Source organism: Schistocerca cancellata, chromosome 4, assembly GCF_023864275.1.
Source record: "Schistocerca cancellata isolate TAMUIC-IGC-003103 chromosome 4, iqSchCanc2.1, whole genome shotgun sequence".
Classification (NCBI taxonomy): domain Eukaryota; kingdom Metazoa; phylum Arthropoda; class Insecta; order Orthoptera; family Acrididae; genus Schistocerca; species Schistocerca cancellata.
The window spans coordinates 890,728,455-890,750,997 of NC_064629.1; the positions used below are offsets into that span (position 1 = coordinate 890,728,455).

Consider the following 22,543-nt stretch of genomic DNA (forward strand, 5'->3'; position numbering starts at 1 on the left):
TGGACCAGAGGACCCAGTCCCTTTCTTGTAAACACAGCCCATACCATTATGGAGCCACCAGTCGCACAGTGCCTTATTGACAGCTTGGGTCCATGGAAGGGTGGAGTCTGCGCCACACTCGAATCCTACCATCATCTCTTACCAACTGAAATCGGGACTCATCTGACCAGGCCACGGTTTTCCAGTCGTCTTGGTCCGACCGAAATGGTCACGAGTCCAGGAAATACGCTGCAGGCGATGTCATGCTGTTAGCGAAGGCTCTCGCGTCGGTCGTCTGCTTCCATAGCCAATTAACGCCAGATTCAGCCGGTCTGTCGTAACGGATACTTTCGTCGTACGTCCCACATTGATTTCTGCGGTTATTTCACACTGTGTGGCTTCTCTGTTAGCACTGACAATTCTACACAAACGTCGCTGCTCTCGATCGGTAAGTGAAGGTCATCGGCCACTGCTTTGTCCGTCGTGAGAGATAATCCCTGAAATTCGGTATTCTCGAGGCACTCTTGACACTGTGGATCTCGGAAAATTGAATTCCTAACGATTTCAGAAATTGAATGTCCCACGCACCTAGCTTCAACTACCATGCCACGTTCACAGTCTGTTAATTTCGATCATGCGGCCATAAGCACGTCGGAAAACTTTTCACATGAATCACCTGAGTACAAATGACGGCACCGCCAAGGCACTGTCAAATGGCTCTGAGCACTATGGGACTCAACTGCTGTGGTCATAAGTCCCCTAGAACTTAGAACTACTTAAACCTAACTAACCTAAGGACATCACACACACCCATGCCCGAGGCAGGATTCGAACCTGCGACCGTAGCGGTCGTGCTGTTCCAGACTGTAGCGCCTTTAACCGCTCGGCCACTCCGGCCGGCAAGGCACTGTCCTTTTATACCTTGTGTACGTGGTACTACCGTCATCTGTATATGAGCATAACGCTAACCCATGACTTTTGTCACCTCAGTGTGTAGCCTGCATTTAAGCAGCCATTCTTCATCTCGCCTCCATGCGGGTGTGTACAGGGAATAAAACATAATACATGCTATAAAGGGAAATACCCTCTGCCGTGGACTTCCTTGTGGTCTGAAGAATTTGGATGTAAATGTATATCTCTTAATTCACATTTAATAGGCGTTGCAAATTTGTTGGTGTTCCTGGAGGCAATGTTTCACTTGAGCAGAGTTTTCTCGTGTGTGGGTTGGTTTCGGATATTTTTGTAACAACCTCTTTACGTTCTCACGAAAAGCTGGAAACATTTATCGGTAGAGCTATATTTTGGTCGTTTTCTACATCTATCTACATCTACATTTATACTCCGCAAGCCACCCAACGGTGTGTGGCGGAGGGCACTTTACGTGCCACTGTCATTACCTCCCTTTTCTGTTCCAGTCGCGTATGGTTCGCGGGAAGAACGACTGTCGGAAAGCCTCCGTGCGCGCTCGAATGTCTCTAATTTTTCATTCGTGATCTCCTCGGGTGGTATAAGTAGGGGGAGGAAATATATTCGATACCTCATCCAGAAACGAGCCCTCTCGAAACCTGGACAGCAAGCTACACCGCGATGCAGAGCGCCTCTCTTGCAGAGTCTGCCACTTGAGTTTGCTAAACATCTCCGTAACGCTATCACGGTTACCAAATAACCCTGTGACGAAACGCACCGCTCTTCTTTCGATCTTCTTTATCTCCTCCGTCAACCCGATCTGGTACGGATCCCACACTGATAAACAATACTCAAGTATAGGTCGAACGAGTGTTTTGTAAGCCACCTACTTTGTTGATGGACTGCATTTTCTAAGGACTCTCCCAATGAATCTCAACCTGGTACCCGCCTTACCAACAATTAATTTTATATGGTCATTCCACTTCAAATCGTTCCGTACGCATACTCCCAGATATTTTACAGAAGTAACTGCTACGAGTGTTTGTTCCGCTATCATATAATCATACAATAAAGGGTCCTTCTTTCTATGTATTCGCAATACATTACATTTGTCTATGTTATGGGTCAGTTGCCACTCCCTGCACCAAGTGCCTATCCGCTGTAGATCTTCCTGCATTTGGCTACAATTTTCTAATGCTGCAACTTCTCTGTATACTACAGCATCATCCGCTAAAAGCCGCATGGAACTTCCGACACTATCTACTAGGTCACTTATACATATTGTGAAAAGCAATGGTCCCATAACACTCCCCTGTGGCACGTCAGAGGATACTTTAACGTCTGTAGACGTCTCTCCATTGATAACAACATGCTGTGTTCTGTTTGCTAAAAACTCTTCAATCCAGCCACACAGCTGGTCTGATATTCCGTAGGCTCTTACTCTGTGTATCAGGCGACAGTGCGGAACTGTATCGAACGCCTTCCGGAAGTCAAGGAAAATAGCATCTACCTGGGAGCCTGTATCTAATATTTTCTGGGTCTCATGAACAAATAAAGCGAGTTGTTTTGCAGGAGTGCCAGAAATAACTGTCTGCCACTGAGCCAGCTGCACATTTTAACAGCAGCTGTGAAATGCACAGGCTGTGCTGTTTATTTATCTGTATTCATTACTAGGTGAGCACCCAGCGTTGCGCGGGTATGTATTTCTTCCATTTCTATTAGTGCAGGTCTTCCCCCTCTCTTTGTCCATCTCCCTTCTCCTCCCTCTCCCTGTCCACTTCCTCCACCCTCCACCCTCTTTTCATCTCGTTCTGCCCCTCTCTCAGTCCAAATGTTATTCCCTCCTCTGTTTGTCCATCTCTTCCTCCCCATTCTCTCTGCCCATCTCCCCCCCCCACCCCCCGATATCTTTGTCCATGTCTTCCTTCCCCTTCTCAGTCTGCCCATCTCTTCCCCTCCCTTCTTTTTCCACGTCATCAACCCCACACCAATAGGAAGTTGTTGGTTCTTACCCCTACATTCCAGATGTGGGAGTAAGTAATATGTGTACCAAGTTTGATTGAAATCTGCCCAGAAGTTTAGAATGAGTTCTTCGTCCACTGCTTTTCCAGTATACGCACTTGTCATATGTATTTCACATATATTTAATGCATTTTGGACATATCTGTACACATATTTCACCTGTATCGCTAGTGAATTTCGCCCTGGAGATTCGTTTTCATTCAGCTGAATGTTTGCCACGTCATATCTCCTAACTATGTATGTTACAGTGATATAATTTTGTAGGTGCATTTATAGGCGTATATGGATACTTCGTGCGAAATGTGTTCCGATAGAGTAAATTGCAAGCTAATAATAAATTTAAACGTCACGCAGGAGGAAACAGTTTTCACGTATCTTAATGTTTACAGCGTCATATCTCATGAACTATGTTGATTCAAATGGCTCTGAGCACTATGGGACTTAACATCTATGGTCATCAGTCCCCTAGAACTTAGAACTACTTAAACCTAACTAACCTAAGGACATCACACAACACCCAGTCATCACGAGGCAGAGAAAATCCCTGACCCCGCCGGGAATCGAACCCGGAAACCCGGGCGCGGGAAGCGAGAACGCTACCGCACGACCACGAGCTGCGGACCATGAACTATGTATTTACAATGACGTAATTTTGCAGGTACATTCAGTGGTATATGTAAATACTGTCTGAAAAATTGTTCGAGAATATAGTTAGTAGTAAAGAAGCAATAAAATAAAACGTCATGCCTGTTTCGCTAGTTTTGTACCTTAACAGCGAAAATGTAGTAAGCGATGTTTTTTTTCCTTTCATTATTTTGTGTTGGTTGTTAGCGAGAAAAGGTTTAGTTAAGGTTTCAAATAATGTGTAAAGTTTGTTGCAAGTCACTAAGTGCTCTCATTCCCAAACAATGGATAAATAAAGTCTGAGGGTATTCACGCGTAATGGGCTACACTTCTTTTTCACCCCCACCCCGCCCCTTTGATACGGGGGTGGTTCTTACCCCGCAGCCATTGTTTCCAGACAGTAGGTGATATGTTTACGAGGCTTGGTTGAAATCGGTCTAGTGGTTTAGGAGGAGATCTGTAAGATACGTACGTACATTCGTAGGCACCTCCAAACTAAGACATGCCACCCCAAATACATATACGGACCAGATACTTTCGTGCAGTTACCCTAAATTACAGCATCCAATACGGCGAATTTTTTGACGTACTTCAGTAATTTACAACATTTATAACTGCCGAATTATAACACAGAGGTTTTTTAATGGAATTGTAGAACATTTTGTAGCATTAGAAAGAACCTTTGAATAGGATTTCAACGACACAACATATGTGGAACTTGATAAAACAGTAAGTAACAAGATAACAGCTCCACAAACCACATTTCCACCCTCAAGATAAGATTTCCCAGAAACGCCTGCCCTACTGTATTTGGCGAGTGTTACCAAAGATTTTAAACAGCGGTGCGTTTGTATGCTGTAACGTATTCTAGTGGTGCCAAGGTCTTACGATTTGTCTTTGCACGCTTTATGAAAAATTTTAAAGAAGCTGAGGGTCTCAAGAATAACTTATGCCAACAATAAAGACCAGCAACTGCTGAGACAGATATAATAAAGATTTCAGTAGTGTTAACATAACCCTAGTGTCTCTACGAGGCATCTTCAGTGTGCGAGTGGGATCAGCTAAAGGACTGTTCTGTGAATATTACATTGTAGTGCATTTACGAGTATGTTCACCACCTTTCGCTCTATCAACAGCTTCATAACAGCAACTTTTGAAATCGGTTGCAGATCTCTGAAGAATGTCTAAGAAAATTGTAAGGGGCGATCAAAAATTTCCCGTTTGAGGCCGTTGTTGTAGCTTATACTTAAAGTAACGCGACTGTGATGCGTGGATATAGTACTGACATTTAGGCAAATGATTAGTGTAGCATTTGTGTCTTTTCGACGCGGGTGAGATAAATCTATGGTGATGTTATTACTAAATGTGTCCAAACGCGATCATCGTACTGTTATTCTTTTCTTGGCTGCCAAAGGAGCAAACCGGTAGACATCCATCGGGGAATGAAGAATGTGTCTGCCGAAAACCACCACTGTGGAATGGTACGCCACGTTCCGTGCTGGTGACCATTCGACACAAGACGCAAGTCCCCATACCGCAAATCTCGCAATGCAGAAGTTACGGCAGCTCAGATGGGGATACTTCAGCATCCGCCCTATAGCCTTGATCTCTCCCCTTGCAATTATCATGCCTTCGGTCCCTCCAAAAAGGCCGATTCCTGTTGAACGAGGATATGCAGCAGACAGTTATGGACTTCTTCACGCAGCAGGACATGGCGTTTTACAAAATGAGTATCTTCAACCTAGTGCATTATCGGGATGATTGCTTCGAAGCTGAAGGCGATTTGATCTGATCGACGTACCGATCCTGGACTGTACCGCCTTCGAACGGAAATTTTTTGATCGTGTGTTATACAAAGTTACAAAATTATACGGTGTTTCTATGCAACATTTTATTTACGGATGAGGCATCATTAACAGACTACGGTTATATCAAATTTCGGAATATGCACTACTGATAAGTTAAAATTCCACGTTGACTGAGATAACAATCATCTCCATCGAAATCGCCATCATTAGAACCTGTTTTATTGATGGGACTCTAAACAGCCGCAAGTATCCACAGTTGCCAAAAATATGCTACCGCAGTCATTGAAAAACATCCCAATGGCCATAACAGGCATATGGTACCAACACGACTAATGTTCCCTTCACTCAGCACAGGTGTTTACATACCATCTCAACAGAGCATGGCGAGATAGTTCGATCGGTTGTTGGGAAACATAAATTTGCACACTCTCCAGACATAACACCTCTGGACTTTTACCTGTGGGGAAATTTAAAACAAGAGGTCTGTAGGGAAACATGACGACTCCAGAAAACATGAAATAGCACAGCCCAGTGCTGCTATAATTGCGGATGAAATTCAAAGAGCACTATTATCTGTTTAGAACCGCTTTATGGTCAACATTTTGGGCACTTGACATTACAGTCACAATAATAAATTGACAAGCCGTAACTGGGTTCTATGTTTTGTCACATTTGTTATAGTATGGCAGAAATTTGTGGGACGTCTTCTCCAGACGGCGGGACAGTGGTTTGCGGTGCTATCCTGTTACTATTCGACCGAGTTCCACACATGTTATTTCTTTGACCCCAATTTCGGAGGTTCTTTACAATACCGCATAAAAATTATATATTGCCATTTCAAAGGTCGGTATCATAATTCGGCAGCTAAAAACCTTAAATATTACTTCAGTGCATCGAAAACTCGCCACATTGTACGCTACAAACCTCACTTAGACATGTTTACTCGTTCTGGATACAGTTTACATGGACTGTCTTTACCGCCGCACCTTCCGTGTTATCAAACCACACCTGATCATATATGGCTCTCATAAATGTATAGCAACATTTATCACAAGAAACACACTTGTGCTGAGGAACAGTTAAAGACATGTACTAACTACAATGGAAGCCTAACATAATCCAACCACTAATCCAAGCCATCGTAAAATTAAGCTACATCAAGAGCGGGCCACGCCACCGTCACTGGTAACGACAAACGACTCCAGGATTCAGTGTCCCTGCCAACCCTCACCTTAAAATGAAGTGATTCCGCAATTTTCTTAAAAACCGTATGTGGGAGTATGAGGTGGCGTTCAGTTACAAGTAAGTGGAATCATACCCCCCACACACAGTCAAAATAAAGCTCATTTGGATGTCAATGTGGTATAAAATGCTTTGTTGTTGTGGTCGTGGTTTTCAGTCCAAAAGCTGGTTTGATGCACCTCTCCACCCTAGTCTATCCTCTGCAAGTCTCTTCATCTCTGACTAATTATTGCTCTATACATCCACTTGAATCTCCGTACTGTAGTCAAACTCTGAACTCCCTCTACAAATTTTACTCCCCACATTGCCCTTCATTCACTATTCCTTGACGCAGCAGGAAACATCCCACCACACTTTCCCTTCTTATATCGAGCTGGACAATAAATTTCTTTTCTCTCCTAATCGACTCGCTTCATCCTTATTAGCTGTTGAATCTTGTACCGGGTGATCAAAACGTCAGTATAAATTTGAAAACTGAATAAATCACGGAATAGTGTAGATAGAGAGGTAAAAATTGACACACATGCTTGGAATGACATGAGGTTTTATTAGAACCAAAAGTTCAAAAAATGTCCGGCAGACGGTGCTTCATCTGATCATAATAGCAATAATTAGCATAACAAAGAAAGACAAAGCAAAGATAGTGTTCTATACAGGAAATGCTCAATATGTCCACCATCATTCCTCAACAATAGCTGTAGTCAAGGAATAATGTTGTGAACAGCACTGTAAAGTGTGTCCGGAGTTATGGTTACGCATTGGCGTCGGATGTTGTCTTTCAGCATCCCTAGAGATGTCGGTCGATCACGATACACTTGCGACTTCAGGTAACCCCAAAGTCAATAATCGCACGGACTGAGGTCTGGGGACCTGGGAGGCCAAGCGTGACGAAAGTGGCGGCTGAGCACACGATCATCACCAAACGACGCGCGCAAGAGATCTTTCACGTGTCGAGCAATATGGGGTGGAGCGCCATCCAACATTTTGGTTTTAATAAAACCCCATGTCGTTCCAAGCATATGTGTCAATTTTTACCTCTCTATCTACATTATTCCGTGGTTTATAAAGTTTTCAGATTTATACTGACTTTTTGATCACCCGGTATATCGTGTCTTACGCAACACAAGATACAAAGATCGAAGAATTATTACAAATGTAAGCATAGTTCACACGAAGACTGTTCAGAGGTTATTGATAGCCCCTCGAGATGTCTAGCTGTAGTCCTGGTTTGTGGTCCGTCTATTCTCCAATTGCCTGTATAACGAAACGGTGTGCCAGCCTACACGTTTGTGGGTGTGTTGCAGGAACCGGCTGGAGACGTACGAGCAGTCGTGCGCGGTGGACAGCGTGACGAAGAAGTGCGCGGGCCCGGCGAGCGAGTGCCGGCACGCCATGCTGGCCATCCTGGGCACCGAGCTGCGCTCCAACTGCGCCTGCAAGGGCACAGACTTCACGCAGCTCTACGACTGCCTCGGCTGGCAGCGCCTGCTCTGGGTCAACCCCTGCGTCGGTACGCATCTACCAGCGGCCCCAACCACAAGTACATTCCCTCTTCCTACATTTCCCAAAGGCGTTCGACAACGTAGCACGACGCCGCTACTAACTGACACACGGCCGTACCGAATTTCTTCGCAGAAATGTGATTTTCTTTGCAGACATTTGACACTGTAACCGGATGTAGCCCTGGGAAGCGTAATAGCGCCTCCAATGTTCCCAACGTAAACAAACGAATTATCAGATGATGATGATGATGATTAAAGTGGTCATGACACGCTGCGCCCCGCCCCCTCCACTCTTCCTTGGATCCACGCCTGTTGCCACTCGTTACACCAGCTGAAAGTTTTGTCTGTTCCTTCTAAATGGTTCAAATGGCTCAAAGCACTATGGGACTTAACATCTGAGGTAATCAGTCCACTAGACTTAGAACTACGTAAACCTAACCAAAGGACATCACACACATCCATGCCCGAGAAAGGATTCGAGCCTGCGACCGTAGCAGCAGCGCAGTTCCAAACTGAAGCGCCTAGAACCGCTCGGCCATAGCGGCCGGCCGCTGTTACGCACAGGAAAGTATTGTCCCTGGCCGATCGTAAGGTAATTCAGAAAGAACAGAGCCGGACGAAGTGGCCGTGCGGTTCTAGACGCTGCAATCTGGAACCGCGAGACCGCTACGGTCGCAGGTTCGAATCCTGCCTCGGGCATGGATGTGTGTGATGTCTTTAGGTTAGTTAGGTTTAACTAGTTCTAAGTTCTAGGGGACTAATGACCTCAGAAGTTGAGTCCCATAGTGCTCAGAGCTATTTGAACCATTTAGAAGGAACAGACAAAACTTTCAGCTAGTGTAACGAGTGGCAACAGGCGTGGATCCAAGGAAGAGTGGAGGGGGCGGGGCGCAGCGTGTCATGACCACTTTAATCATCATCATCATTTAAGACTGATTATGCCTTTCAGCGTTCAGTCTGGAGCATAGCCCCCTTATAAAATTCCTCCATGATCCCCTATTCAGTGCTAACATTGGTGCCTTTTCTGATGTTAAACCTGTTACTTCAAAATCATTCTTAACCGAATCCAGGTACCTTCTCGTTGGTCTGCCCCGACTCCTCCTACCCGCTACTACTGAACCCATGAGTCTCTTGGGTAACCTTGCTTCTCCTATGCGTGTAACATGACCCCACCATCCTAGCCTGTTCGCCCTGCCTGCTACATCTATAGAGTTCATTCCCAGTTTTTCTTTGATTTCCTCATTGTGGACACCCTCCTACCATTGTTCCCATCTACTAGTACCTGCAGTCATCCTAGCTGCTTTCATATCCGTAACCTCAACCTTGTTGATAAGGTAACCTGAATCCACCCAGCTTTCGCTCCCATACAACAAAGTTGGTCGAAAGATTGAACGGTGCACAGATAGCTTAGTCTTGGTACTGACTTCCTTCTTGCAGAAGAGAGTAGATCGTAGATGAGCACTCACTGCATTAGCTTTGCTACACCTCGCTTCCAGTTCTTTCACTATGTTGCCATCCTGTGAGAATATGCATCCTAAGTACTTGAAACCGTCCACCTGTTCTAACTTTGTTCCTCCTATTTGGCACTCAATCCGTTTATATTTCTTTCCCACTGACATTACTTTCGTTTTGGAGATGCTAATCTTCATACCATAGTCCTTACATTTCTGATCTAGCTCTGAAATATTACTTTGCAAACTTTCAATCGAATCTGCCATCACAACTAAGTCATCCGCATATGCAAGACTACTTATTTTGTGTTCACATATCTTAATCTCACCCAGCCAGTCTATTGTTTTCAACATATGATCCATAAATAATATGAACAACAGTGGAGACAGGTTGCAGCCTTGTCTTACCCCTGAAATTACTCTGAACGATGAATTAAATTTACCGTCAACTCTAACTGCTGCCCGACTATCCATGTAAAGACCTTTAATTGCTTGCAAAAGTTTGCCTCCTATTCCATAATCTCGTAGAACAGACAATAACTTCCTCATAGGAACCCGGTCATATACCTTTTCTGGATCTATAAAGCATAGATACAATTCCCTGTTCCACTCATAACACTTCCCCATTATTTGCCGCAAGCTAAAGATCTGGTCCTGACAACCTCTAAGAGGCCTAAACCCACACTGATTTTCATCCAATTGGTCCTCAAGTAATACTCGCACTTTCCTTTCAACAATACCTGAGAAGATTTTACCCACAACGCTGATTAAAGAGATACCTCTGTAATTGTTACAATCTTTTCTGTTTCCATGATTAAAGATTGGTGTGATTACTGCTTTTGTCCAGTCTGATGGAACCTGTCCCGACTCCCAGGCCATTTCAATTATCCTGTGTAGCCATTTAAGACCTGACATCACACTGTATTTGATAAGTTCCGACTTAATTTCATCCACCCCAGCTGCTTTATTGCACTGCAATCTATTGACCATTTTCTCCACCTCCTCAAATGTGATCCTATTTCCATCATCATTCCTATCCCATTCTGCCTCGAAATCTGAAACATTACTGATCGTATTTTCACCTACATTGAGCAACTCTTCAAAATATTCCCTCCATCTGTCCACTTTAAAAAAAAGAAAAAAAACATTGTACTGAGTACTTACGTAAACAAATTATTGTAATAATATCACAATTTTTTTTACATTTTGTTTTTATTTTTTAAAAATCCTAGACATCTGTGATAGGTTAAATGTGGGTTGACGGCAATTTCTATGTTTTTATTGGGATTCATGAGACAGAGAGACAGTGGGAAACAGTGACCTCGCCCCCACCCCACCCCCCTCCTTCCTCAGAACCAATCCTTGGAACCACATCTGAATGACAACTTTAAGTGTAGATACATGTAAGACATGCCTATAACGAAGACGTAGAACCTCATAGCATCTGACTACAAAATCAGTGGGCAATGGCCAACATTTAGAGCATGTCACATGCTATAAGTACTTAGTATAAGTATTTACGAGTAAAGATGCCCAGGTTGGACAGTGCCTCTACGGGTTAGGGAGCCGAGTGGAGATGTGGGAATGGTCAGGTAATACACCAGGAGTCGCTAGCAACGAAGTGATATCCGGAATGACATTTTATTCGCAGAAGGCTTTTTTCCTTTTTTAACATGGTTGTGAGCCAGCAGCCGTACAGATATATAATTTCTATAATACAGCAACCCCGTGAACCATGGACCTTGCCGTTGGTGGGGAGGCTGGCGTGCCACAGCGACAAAAATGGTTTAGATGGCTCTGAGCAGTATGGGACTTAATATCTGAGGGCATCAGTCCCCTAGAACTTAAAACTACTTAAACCTAACTAACCTAAGGACATGACATACATCTATGCCCGAGGCCGGATTCGAACCTGCGATAGTAGCAGTCACGCGGGTCCGGACTGAAGTACCTAGAACCGCACGGGCCCCGCGGTCGGCGCCTCAGCGATACAGATAGCTGTATCGTAGGGCAACCACAACGAAGGGGTATCTGTCCAGAGGTCAGACAAACGTGTGGTTCCTGAAGAGGGGCAGCAGCCTTTTCAGTAGTTGCAGGGGCAGTAGTCTGAATGATTGACTGATCTGGCCTTGTAACATTAACCAAAACGGCCTTGCTGTGCTGGTACTTCGAACGGCTGAAAGCAAGGGAAAACTACAGCAGTAATTTTTCCCGAGGGAATGTAGCTTTGCTGTATCGTTAAATGAGGATGGTGTCTTCTTGGGTAAAATATTCCGCAGGTAAAATATTCCCCTATTCAGACCCAAGGGCGGGGACTACTCAGGAGAACGTCGTTATCAGGAGAAAGAAATCTGGCGTTCTACGGGTCGGGGCGTAGTATGTCAGATACCTTAATCGGGCAAGTAGGTTAGAAAATTTAAAAAGGGAAATGGATAGGTTAATGTTAGATGTAGTGGGAATTAGTGAAATTCGGTAGCAGGAGGAAGAATACAGGTTTATAAATACAACATCAAATAGGGGTAATGCGGGAGTAGGTTTAATAATGAATAAAAAATATAGGAGTGCAAGTAAGCCACTAAGAACAGTATAGTGAACGCATTTTTGTAGCCAAGGTAGACACGGAGCCCACGCCTGCCACAGTAGTACAAGTACATATGCAATCTAGCTCCGCAGATGACGAAGCGATTGATGAAATGTATGATGAGATAGAACGAATTATTCAGATAGTGAAGGGACACGAAAATTTAATAGTCATGGCTGAGTGGAATTCGATAGTAGTAAAAGGAAGAGAAGGAAAAGTAGCAGGTGAATATGGAATGGGGGTAAGAAATGAAAGAGGAAGCCGCCTGGAATATAACTTAATCATAGCTAACACTTGGTTCAAGAATCATGAAAGAAGGTTGTATACATGGAAGAGGCCTGGAGACGCTGGAAGGTTTCAGATAGATTATATAATGGTAAGGCAGAGATTTCGGAACCAGATTTTAAATTCTAAGACATTTCCAGTGGCAGATGTGGACTCTGACCACAATCTATTGGTTATGAACTGTAGATTAAAATTGAAGAAGCTGCAAAAAGATGGGAATTTAAGGCGTTGTTACCTAGATAAACTGAAAGAAAGGCAGCAGAGAGTCAAGCAGGTAAAAAGACAAGGGGTAGTAGAAACCCTTGGGTAACAGAAGAAATATTGAATTTAAATGATGAAAGGAGAAAATACAAAAATGCAGTAAATGAAACAGGCAAAAAGGAATACAAACGTCTCAAAAATGAGAGCGATAGGAAGTGCAAAATGGCTAAGCAGGGATGACTAGAGGACAAATATAAAGATGTAGAGGCATATATCACTAGTGGTAAAATAGATACTGCCTACAGGAAAATTAAAGACCTTTGGAGAAAAGAGTAACTCTTGTATAAATATCAAGAGCTTAGATGGAAAACCAGTCCTAAGCAAAGAAGACAAAGCAGAAAGGTGGAAGGAGTATACAGAGAGTCTATACAAGGGTGATGTACTTGAAGACAATATTATGGAAATGGAAGAGGACGTAGCTGAAGATGAAATGGGAGATATGAGGCTGCGCGAAGAGTTTGACAGAGCACTGAAAGACCTAAGACGAAATAAGGCCCCGTGAGTAGACAACACTCCATTACATCTACTGAGCCTTGGGAGAGCCAGCCCTGACAAAATTCTACCGTCTGGTGAGCAAGATGTATGAGAGAGGCGAAATACCCTCACACTTCAAGAAGAATATCATAATTCCAATCCCAAAGAAACCAGGTGTTGACAGATATGAAAATTACCGAACTATCAGTTTAATAAGTCACGGCTGCAAAATACTATCACGAATTCCTTACAGACGTATCGAAAAACTGGTAGAAGCCGACCTCGGAGAAGATCAGTTTGGTTTCCGTAGAAATGTTGAAAAACGTGAGGCAATACTGACGCTACGACTTATCTTAGAAGAAAGATTAAGGAAAGGCAAACCTACGTTTATAGCATTTGTAGACTTTTAGAGAAAACTTTTGTCAATGTTGACTGGAATACTCTCTTTCAAATTCTGAAGATGGCAGGGGTCAAATACAGGGAGCGAAAGGCTATTTACAATTTGCACAGAAACCAGACGGCAGTTATAAGAGTCGAGGGACATGAAAGGGAAGTAGTTTTTGGGAAGGGAGTGAGACAGGGTTGTAATTTATCCCCGATGTTATTCAATCTGTATATTGAACAAGCAGTAAAGGAAACAAAAGAAAAATTCAGAGTAGGAATTAAAATCCATGGAGAAGTAATAAAAGCTTTGAGGTTTGCCGATGACTTTGTAATTCTGTCAGAGACAGCAAAGGACCTGGAAGTGCAGTTGAAGGGAATGGACAGTGTCCTGAAAGAAGGATATGAGGTGAACATCAACAAAAGCAAGACGATGATAATGGAATGTAGTCGAATTAAGTCGGGTGATGCTGAGGGAATTAGATTAGGAAATGAGACACTGAAAGTAGTAAAGGAGCTTTGCTATTTGGGGAGCAAAATAACTGATGATGGTCGAAGTAGAGAGGATATAAAATGTAGACTGGCAATGACAAGGAAGGCGTTTCTGAAGAAGAGTAGTTTATTAACATCGGGTATCGATTTAAGTTTCAGGAAGTCGTAACTAAAATATTTGTGTGGAGTGTAGCCATGTATGAAAGTGAAACATGGACAGTAAGTAGTTTAGACAAGAAGAGAATAGAAGCTTTCGAGATGTGGTGCTACAGAAAAATGCTGAAGATTAGATGGGTAGATCACATAACAAATGAGGAGGTACTGAATAGAATTGGGGAGAAGAAGAATGTGTGCCACAACTTGACTAGAAGAAGGGTTCGGTTGGTAGGACATGTTCTGAGGCATCAAGGGATCACCAATTTAGTATTGGAGGGTAGCGTGTAGGGTAAAAATCGTTGAAGGAGACCAAGAGATGAATCCACTAAGCAGATTCAGAAGGATGTAGGTTGTAGTAGGTACTGGGAGATGAAGAAGCTTGCACAAGATAGAGTAGCATGGATAGGTGCATCAAACCAGTCTCTGGACTGAAGACCACAACAACAACACAGCCAACTGGTTGCAACAAGACTTAACTTAAAGCTTGTTGCAACCGATTGTCTGTACTATACAAATCAGATACACAGAGTAATGTAACTGCCTCGTAGCGTGATGCAGCGTGCAGGCCTCAGAGCACGCTGGGGAGAACCGCTGACACGGTTCGTCGGTGAGGCGTGCCGTGCGCTGGTGGAGCAGGTCAGTGAACAGTGGCTGGCGCGAAGGTGTGCAGCAAGTCAGTCTCTGTAGCTGCGCGGTCAGCGACGTGAATTGATAGGCGAAGGGACACGTTCGATTTCCGGCCAGGTACGAGGTTTTACTCTACTCGGGGACTGGGTGTTGTGTTGTCATTGCGTTCGTATTATCATAATTGACATTCAGCTGTCGAGTTTCTGTACGGGCACGAATCTAAAGCCAATAAATTAAAAAAGAGTGTGCAGTTAGCACTGAGGAAGATGTGTAGGTGTTGTCCATTAACATATGTTCTGACAGCACAGGGCAGCTCTACACCTTAGCCCTCTACGTGTCCTTAGGTGAGTTAGCCATCTGCGCTGTACAGAACGATGGAAGGAGGGCTGGCGGCAAGCGGCTTGCATCCGGGTGGTTACATCTCGGAGTCGAAGTCAGGTGACGCGCAGACTATAGTCGATCAGCTTGTCGGTGTTTCAATGAAACTCAGTAGGCTGCCATTATCTATGGCACTGGTGGCACCCACAGAATAGCGGCGTGACTGAATGTGCATGAGCGCTCCGAAAGCGCAGAGTCCACACCTATGACACAGTGGATGGTGGATGAGCGAGTTTGTCCCGTTTACTGGACACGTCATCGTTCCCTGCCTCATTTTGGTGGCTTGATAATTTTCTGGGTTGTCGAGCTCTGGTCTTTTTGCAGTGTTTGACTATTGCAGTGGCGCTCTGGTGGTTGGAGTTACGGCGCGTTACTTCATGATGCACTATTACGATGTTTTGTGGTATTTGCTCTTTTGCTTCTTGACATATCGACTGGTACAGTGGCTCCGAGCTGTTCTGCGTACCTCTGGAGCTCGCTGGGTATAAACTATAAAAAATTTAGCTTTCCATGCTGAATTCATTCTGGGATACAACAGGTGTAATATCAAGAAGGTATACGAAATTGGACGATCGCGTGAAATCAGTATTAGGGAAACCGAATGGAAGACGTAAATTCGGTTGAATATTGTGGAAAAACGCAATAAAAATGAAATGGCATGCAAGGCACTATTGCAACCAATTGTAATGTATTGCGCCAGCCGGCCAGTGTGGCCGAGCGGTTCTAGGCGCTGCAGTCTGGAACCGCACGACCGCTACGGTCGCAGGTTCGAATCCTGCTTCGGGCATGGATGTGTGTGATGTCCTTACGTTAGTTAGGTTTAAGTAGTTCTAAGTTCTAGGGGACTGATGACCTCAGAAGTTAAGTCCCATAGTGCTCAGAACCATTTGAACCATTTTATGTATTGCGCCAGTGCTTGGAGTCCTTATAAAGTAGGCATGCTAACAGAGGTCGAAAACATTCAGAGACCTGCTGTTAGGGTCATAACTTGACGGTGTAGGCCTTCTGAAAGTGTAATAGAAGTGTTCGGGGAGATTGAACGCAATACTTGCAAGAAGACGACGTGATTCTCGCAAAGCCTTGCTGGACAAAATTAGAGAACATGTACTTGAAGAAGACTGCGACGAATCTGCTGCCACAATCATATCTCGCGCAGGGATTATGTTCATAAGATAAGACAGATGAGAGCACTTACATAGGCATATAGACTGTAATTCCCTCATCGCGTATGGAGAGCACTGGAACAGGGCAGAAAATCAGTAGAATACATAGGAAGTACTCTCTGATATGAACTGTACCGTGGCTTGCGTAGTATGTAATTATGTAAATGTGTATGTGCCACTTGAAAAATATTACTTCGTCATGCCCAGCTGATGTGCGCCATTGATCCTATATAGCTGATGAGTGCGCATTTTTCTTCTCTCCAAATCTCTTTATCTTCTCGCTGAAATTTTTCTTCCGTTATTCTATCAAGGTTTTGTTGCCTCTGATTCTCAGTTTGTCCACAGATTTATGATTCGCCACAAGTTTTATTAACGGATATCTAGCGCCGACCGTGTCACCCTGTGATAGGAGGCTTCTGAAGATCTATTTCAGTTTCAAGCAACCAGTTGTTCTTAACTACCATTGAAACGACAACACAGAGATTTTTTTATCAGTCTGTCATCGTTCATTGTGGGAATCTGACCGTACAAATTTAACCACCTCATCCTGAAAGTGTCAGATTTTTTCTCAGTATGCTGATGTAATTCCTAAACTTCCCTTTTCATCGAACATCCACCTACGCAGACTGCGTCGGATGGCAGCGCCTGTCCTGGTTCGAATCCTGCGTCCGTACGCTACTCTATTTTTCCATTCCAGTAGTACTCACATCCGGGGTTGTTCTACCTGGGGCCCTTACTGCCGACACATTGACTAAACATGAATGTAAGGCGAGTTTAAGTTTCAGTTCACGACGAGTAAAATACCATCTTCTCTGTTGGAAGTTGTAAGAAAGGGTAACATCCAGAACTCTATTTTGTAGCAGGGTTTCAATCGTTTGTGTGCGGCGCTGCTGTACTGCGGAACAAAGGAAGGTGAGAAAAGGAGCAGATCTTTAGTCCCGAGCCGACTTCCTTTGCTGCCTCCTTAGATACGAAGGGACTTGAGAAAGTAACTTACACGTGTCGTCGCGTGCTAAGGCCACTGCGTAACAAGCAGAATAGAGTACATGTTCTGGCTTCCCTGCAGACACAGTTCTGCTGCGGTACAGTGCATCACATTGTGCTAATGGAATGGCGTGGCAAATGGAAACGTACTCCAGAGTCGAAGTGCGCGAGGCAGTACGATTGTTGTGGGCAAAACTTCTAATTTGGCCACTGATTCACCGTGACATCGTGCCGGTAAATGGACCAGATGCAAGGTCGCGTTCGGCAGTAGTCAAATGGTGCCAATAGTTTGAACAAGAGAGCGATGCCGATCAGGAAGGAAGACCACTGACTTCTACCACGGCTGACAACGTCCTGGCAATCGACCAACTCATTCGCAGCAATCGCAGAGTGGCTTCCGAGGACATTTCTCAGCAGACGCGCGTCTCAATAGGCAGCATTCATTCCAACGTCGGGGATAGTCTGCAGTATAGCAAATTGTGCTCACGCTGGGTTTTGCGATCTCTGCCAGCTGCACACGTAGGAAACTCCATTAAGAACAAGAACGCGTGAAAAATTAAGCAGAGGGTTTGTTCTCCTGCGCGACAATCCAACACCCCACACGTTGCGCATAACACGAGCTTCGCTTTGACGTTTTCGATGGGAGTTTTGGAAACATTCGCCATACAGTCCAGTTCTTGCAGCATGCGATTTCCATCTTTTTCGGTAATCTGAAAGAATATCTAGGAGAAAGAGATTTTCCAACCGCCGGATATTCACACAACAGTTCAGGGGTGGCTCCGTGACCAAGGAGCGGTTTTCTATCGTCGATGAACTGAACGAAAGTAAAATTCTAGGTACCGACTTGACAGAAAATCCTAGGAAGTTCTGGTCTTACGTTAAATCAGTAAGTGGCTCGAAACATCATGTCCAGACACTCCGGGATGATGATGGCATTGAAACAGAGGATGACAAGCGTAAAGCTGAAATACTAAACACCTTTTTCCAAAGCTGTTTCACAGAGGAAGACCGCACTGCAGTTCCTTCTCTAAATCCTCGCACCAACGAAAAAATGGCTGACATTGAAATAAGTGTCCAAGGAATAGAAAAGCAACTGGAATCACTCAACAGAGGAAAGTCCACTGGACCTGACGGGATACCAATTCGATTCTACACAGAGTACGCGAAAGAACTTGCCCCCCTTCTAACAGCCGTGTACCGCAAGTCTCTAGAGGAACGGAAGGTTCCAAATGATTGGAAAAGAGCACAGGTAGTCCCAGTCTTCAAGAAGGGTCGTCGAGCAGATGCGCAAAACTATAGACCTATCTCTCTGACGTCGATCTGTTGTAGAATTTTAGAACATGTCTTTTGCTCGAGTATCATGTCGTTTTTGGAAACTCAGAATCTACTATGTAGGAATCAACATGGATTCCGGAAACAGCGATCGTGTGAAACCCAACTCGCTTTATTTGTTCATGAGACCCAGAAAATATTAGATACAGGCTCCCAGGTAGATGCCATTTTCCTTGACTTCCGGAAGGCGTTCGATACAGTTCCGCACTGTCGCCTGATAAACAAAGTAAGAGCCTACGGAATATCAGACCAGCTGTGTGGCTGGATTGAAGAGTTTTTAGCAAACAGAACACAGCATGTTGTTCTCAATGGAGAGACATCTACAGACGTTAAAGTAACCTCTGGCGTGCCACAGGGGAGTGTTATGGGACCATTGCTTTTCACAATATATATAAATGACGTAGTAGATAGTGTCGGAAGTTCCATGCGGCTTTTCGCGGATGATGCTGTAGTATACAGAGAAGTTGCAGCATTAGAAAATTGTAGCGAAATGACGGAAGATCTGCAGCGGATAGGCACTTGGTGCAGGGAGTGGCAACTGACCCTTAACATAGACAAATGTAATGTATTGCGAATACATAGAAAGAAGGATCCTTTATTGTATGATTATATGATAGCGGAACAAACACTGGTAGCAGTTACTTCTGTAAAATATCTGGGAGTATGCGTGCGGAACGATTTGAAGTGGAATGATCATATAAAATTAATTGTTGGTAAGGCGGGTACCAGGTTGAGATTCATTGGGAGAGTCCTTAGAAAATGTAGTCCATCAACAAAGGAGGTGGCTTACAAAACACTCGTTCGACCTATACTTGAGTATTGCTCATCAGTGTGGGATCCGTACCAGATCGGGTTGACGGAGGAGATAGAGAAGATCCAAAGAAGAGCGGCGCGTTTCGTCACAGGGTTATTTGGTAACCGTGATAGCGTTACGGAGATGTTTAACAAACTCAAGTGGCAGACTCTGCAAGAGAGGCGCTCTGCATCGCGGTGTAGCTTGCTCGCCAGGTTTCGAGAGGGTGCGTTTCTGGATGAGGTATCGAATATATTGCTTCCCCCTACTTATACCTCCCGAGGAGATCACGAATGTAAAATTAGAGAGATTAAAGCGCGCACAGAGGCTTTCAGACAGTCGTTCTTCCCGCGAACCATACGCGACTGGAACAGGAAAGGGAGATAATGACAGTGGCACGTAAAGTGCCCTCCGCCACACACCGTTGGGTGGCTTGCGGAGTATAAATGTAGATGTAGATGTAGAACGATTCGTTGAACGTTCTGGCTGGTGTTAACAGAGACTTCGTGACTATGATGAAAAACAATGTCATGTGCCACTTCAGTCTGAATAATAGTGCCGAATTCAATAAACGTTACTTGGCTCGCCATAATAATGAGTAATTTAGTTTTTGAAGACCTTTCGTATATTGCTTTTGCGTTGATTACGAAGCATATCCCCACTGTTGGGCTACTAAAATTCCCAATCAGTAACTGCACATACGCAAAAAATAGTAGTTTTATGAGCTTAGCGATCTATTGTGTACATAGCTGAATTACATTTATTTATAACACTGCAAACTAGTATATTTATGTGTTACAAAATACGATAAACTATATAGCGCTACATCATACTATATGAAGTATTGTAGTCCATGCACCCTATATGCTTTCCTAATGCGTGGGTTGTTTGCTGTCCACATATTGTTATACTAAAATCTACATAGACATATGATATGCTGTATAGTAAGACAAAGCTTCTTTTATTGGAATTATTATTTCTTAGACCAAAGAAACAGAGATATAGGGCACTTATAGGAACCTAAGAGCTGTTGACATCAAATGAAGGGGGCTATCAGCGGACGCTTCTCCTTTTAACAGAATTCTGCAGGTCAAAAATTTCAAAATCCCGCGATTCGTTTGATTGCCTTACCATGTGCTACACAACAAAAATTTGCAATGTGTATTTATGTCATATAAATTTCACTTTTTATACCCAAAAAAACCATCATTGACGAATTTTGCGAACGCCTATATTTGAACTTTAGGCTACTTGTGTCCTTTCCTAACATAAAAAAAGCGTTAGCTTACTGCTTCAGAGCAAGTTATCCACATTAAGCTTCAATTATCACACGCGTAATACTAAATTACACACACATTAGGAAATGAAAGAGGGATTCTTTTTGTTTCGGTTTTTCACTAAGCAATAACAAACATTTGTTTATTTTCATACCGGTTTCGTAGTATTGTAACTCCATTTTTAATACATTTTCAAACTTACACAAGCTAATCCAAGCAACATCAGAATGACAAAAAAAGATACAATACTGGAAGCCAGTTTTTGTTTTGTTTTTAAGTGGCTTGCATATGTACGTCAAATGGCGCACAAGTATTACGCTAACCATCATCAAAGCGCAAGTTTTCTGTACAGTTGTACAGATCACATGTACTTCATTTTTAATAAAGTTGGCACCGGCTATCAGAGTTGTTCCTTTTTATTGACGTTATTGTATGCTCATGGATTAGCATGTGGCATTTTTGATGGACATTAGAAATGGAGTTATTACATTTTGAAACCGGTATTCAAACAAATAAAATTTGGTCGCTGTTGGCGGAATAAAGGATTCCTTTACGCAATGCAGAACACATTTGAGGACACGGCACATTCCTGCACAACGTGGAAAAGCCTAAAGCAAATTTCTGTCAAATTTTGTGTTACATTATAACATCTGAGTGTTTGCCATGTTGTGGAACAATCCAGTGATTAGATTCACATTCGCTAGGAGCTGGCTTCAGATACACGACTATTCTTGCTCTGAATCGGTGCCTGATGGATACTCGTGTAACACCTATGACTTCACAGTTCCAGCAAGAGCCAAGTCACGACCCGTCACACAGTTTTAACGTATTTCGACTCATATCCATTCACAACTAGATACTGGCTTGGGGGTAGTGAAAGTACCTAATATGAAAGAATCGCCATGCCAACCTCTGGTACTTTATTATATTGTAGCTTGTTATCTATAACTTTTAATACAGCGTTGAGTCATTCTTATGCATATTATTACTATCAGCCCCGCCGCACATAGCTATCCACCCTATCCAAAAGATTATTTATGTAGATAGAAAACAACAGCGGACCTACCACATTTCCCAGGGGCACTCCAGATGATACCCTCACCTCCGACGAACACTCACCATCGAGGACAACGTACTGGGTTCTATTACTTAAGAAGTCTTCGAGCCACTCACATACTTGGGAACCAATCCCATGTGCTCGTACCTTAGTTAGTAGTCTGCAGTGTGGCACCGAGTCAAACGCATTCCGGAAGTCAAGGAATATGGCATCCGTCTGATACCCTTCATTCATTTTTCGCAAGATATCGTGTGAAAATAGGTTGAATTGTGTTTCGCAGGAGCGATGCTTTCTAAAGCCGTGCTGATGCATGGACAGCAACTTCTCTGTCTCAAGGAAATTCATTATATTCGAACTGAATTGAAATCCACAGCATCATCAGCAAACAGCCGCACATTTGTGATTGGTATAAAGAATAGCAGCTAACTCTAAATATAGATAAATGTAAATTAATGCAGATGAATATGAAAAAGAATCCTGTAATGTTTGAATACTCCATTAGTAGTGTAGCGCTTGACACAGTAACGTCGATTAAATATTTGGGCGCAGAGCGATATGAAGTGGGACAAGCATGTAATGGCAGTTGTGGGGAATGCGGATAGTCGTCTTCGGTTCATTGGTAGAATTTTGGGAAGATGTGGCTCATCTGTAAAGGAGACCGCTTATAAAACACTAATACGACCTATTGGTTCAAATGGTTCAAATGGCTCGCTCGGGACTTTACGTAGGGCAAGAGATTCGCGATAAATGCAAGAAAAGTGAGCAATT

At 43.6% G+C, this 22,543-nt stretch overlaps 1 protein-coding gene across 1 annotated transcript in view; it reads left to right on the forward strand.

The window, feature by feature from the left end:
* The window catches only part of LOC126184491 (uncharacterized), a 1,094,025-nt gene that overhangs the window by 818,180 nt on the left and 253,302 nt on the right, over positions 1-22,543 (forward strand). Inside the window, exon 8 of the mRNA XM_049926884.1 lies at positions 7,886-8,091. Coding sequence (XP_049782841.1) covers positions 7,886-8,091 — 206 coding nt within the window. The remainder of the gene's footprint in view (positions 1-7,885; positions 8,092-22,543) is intronic.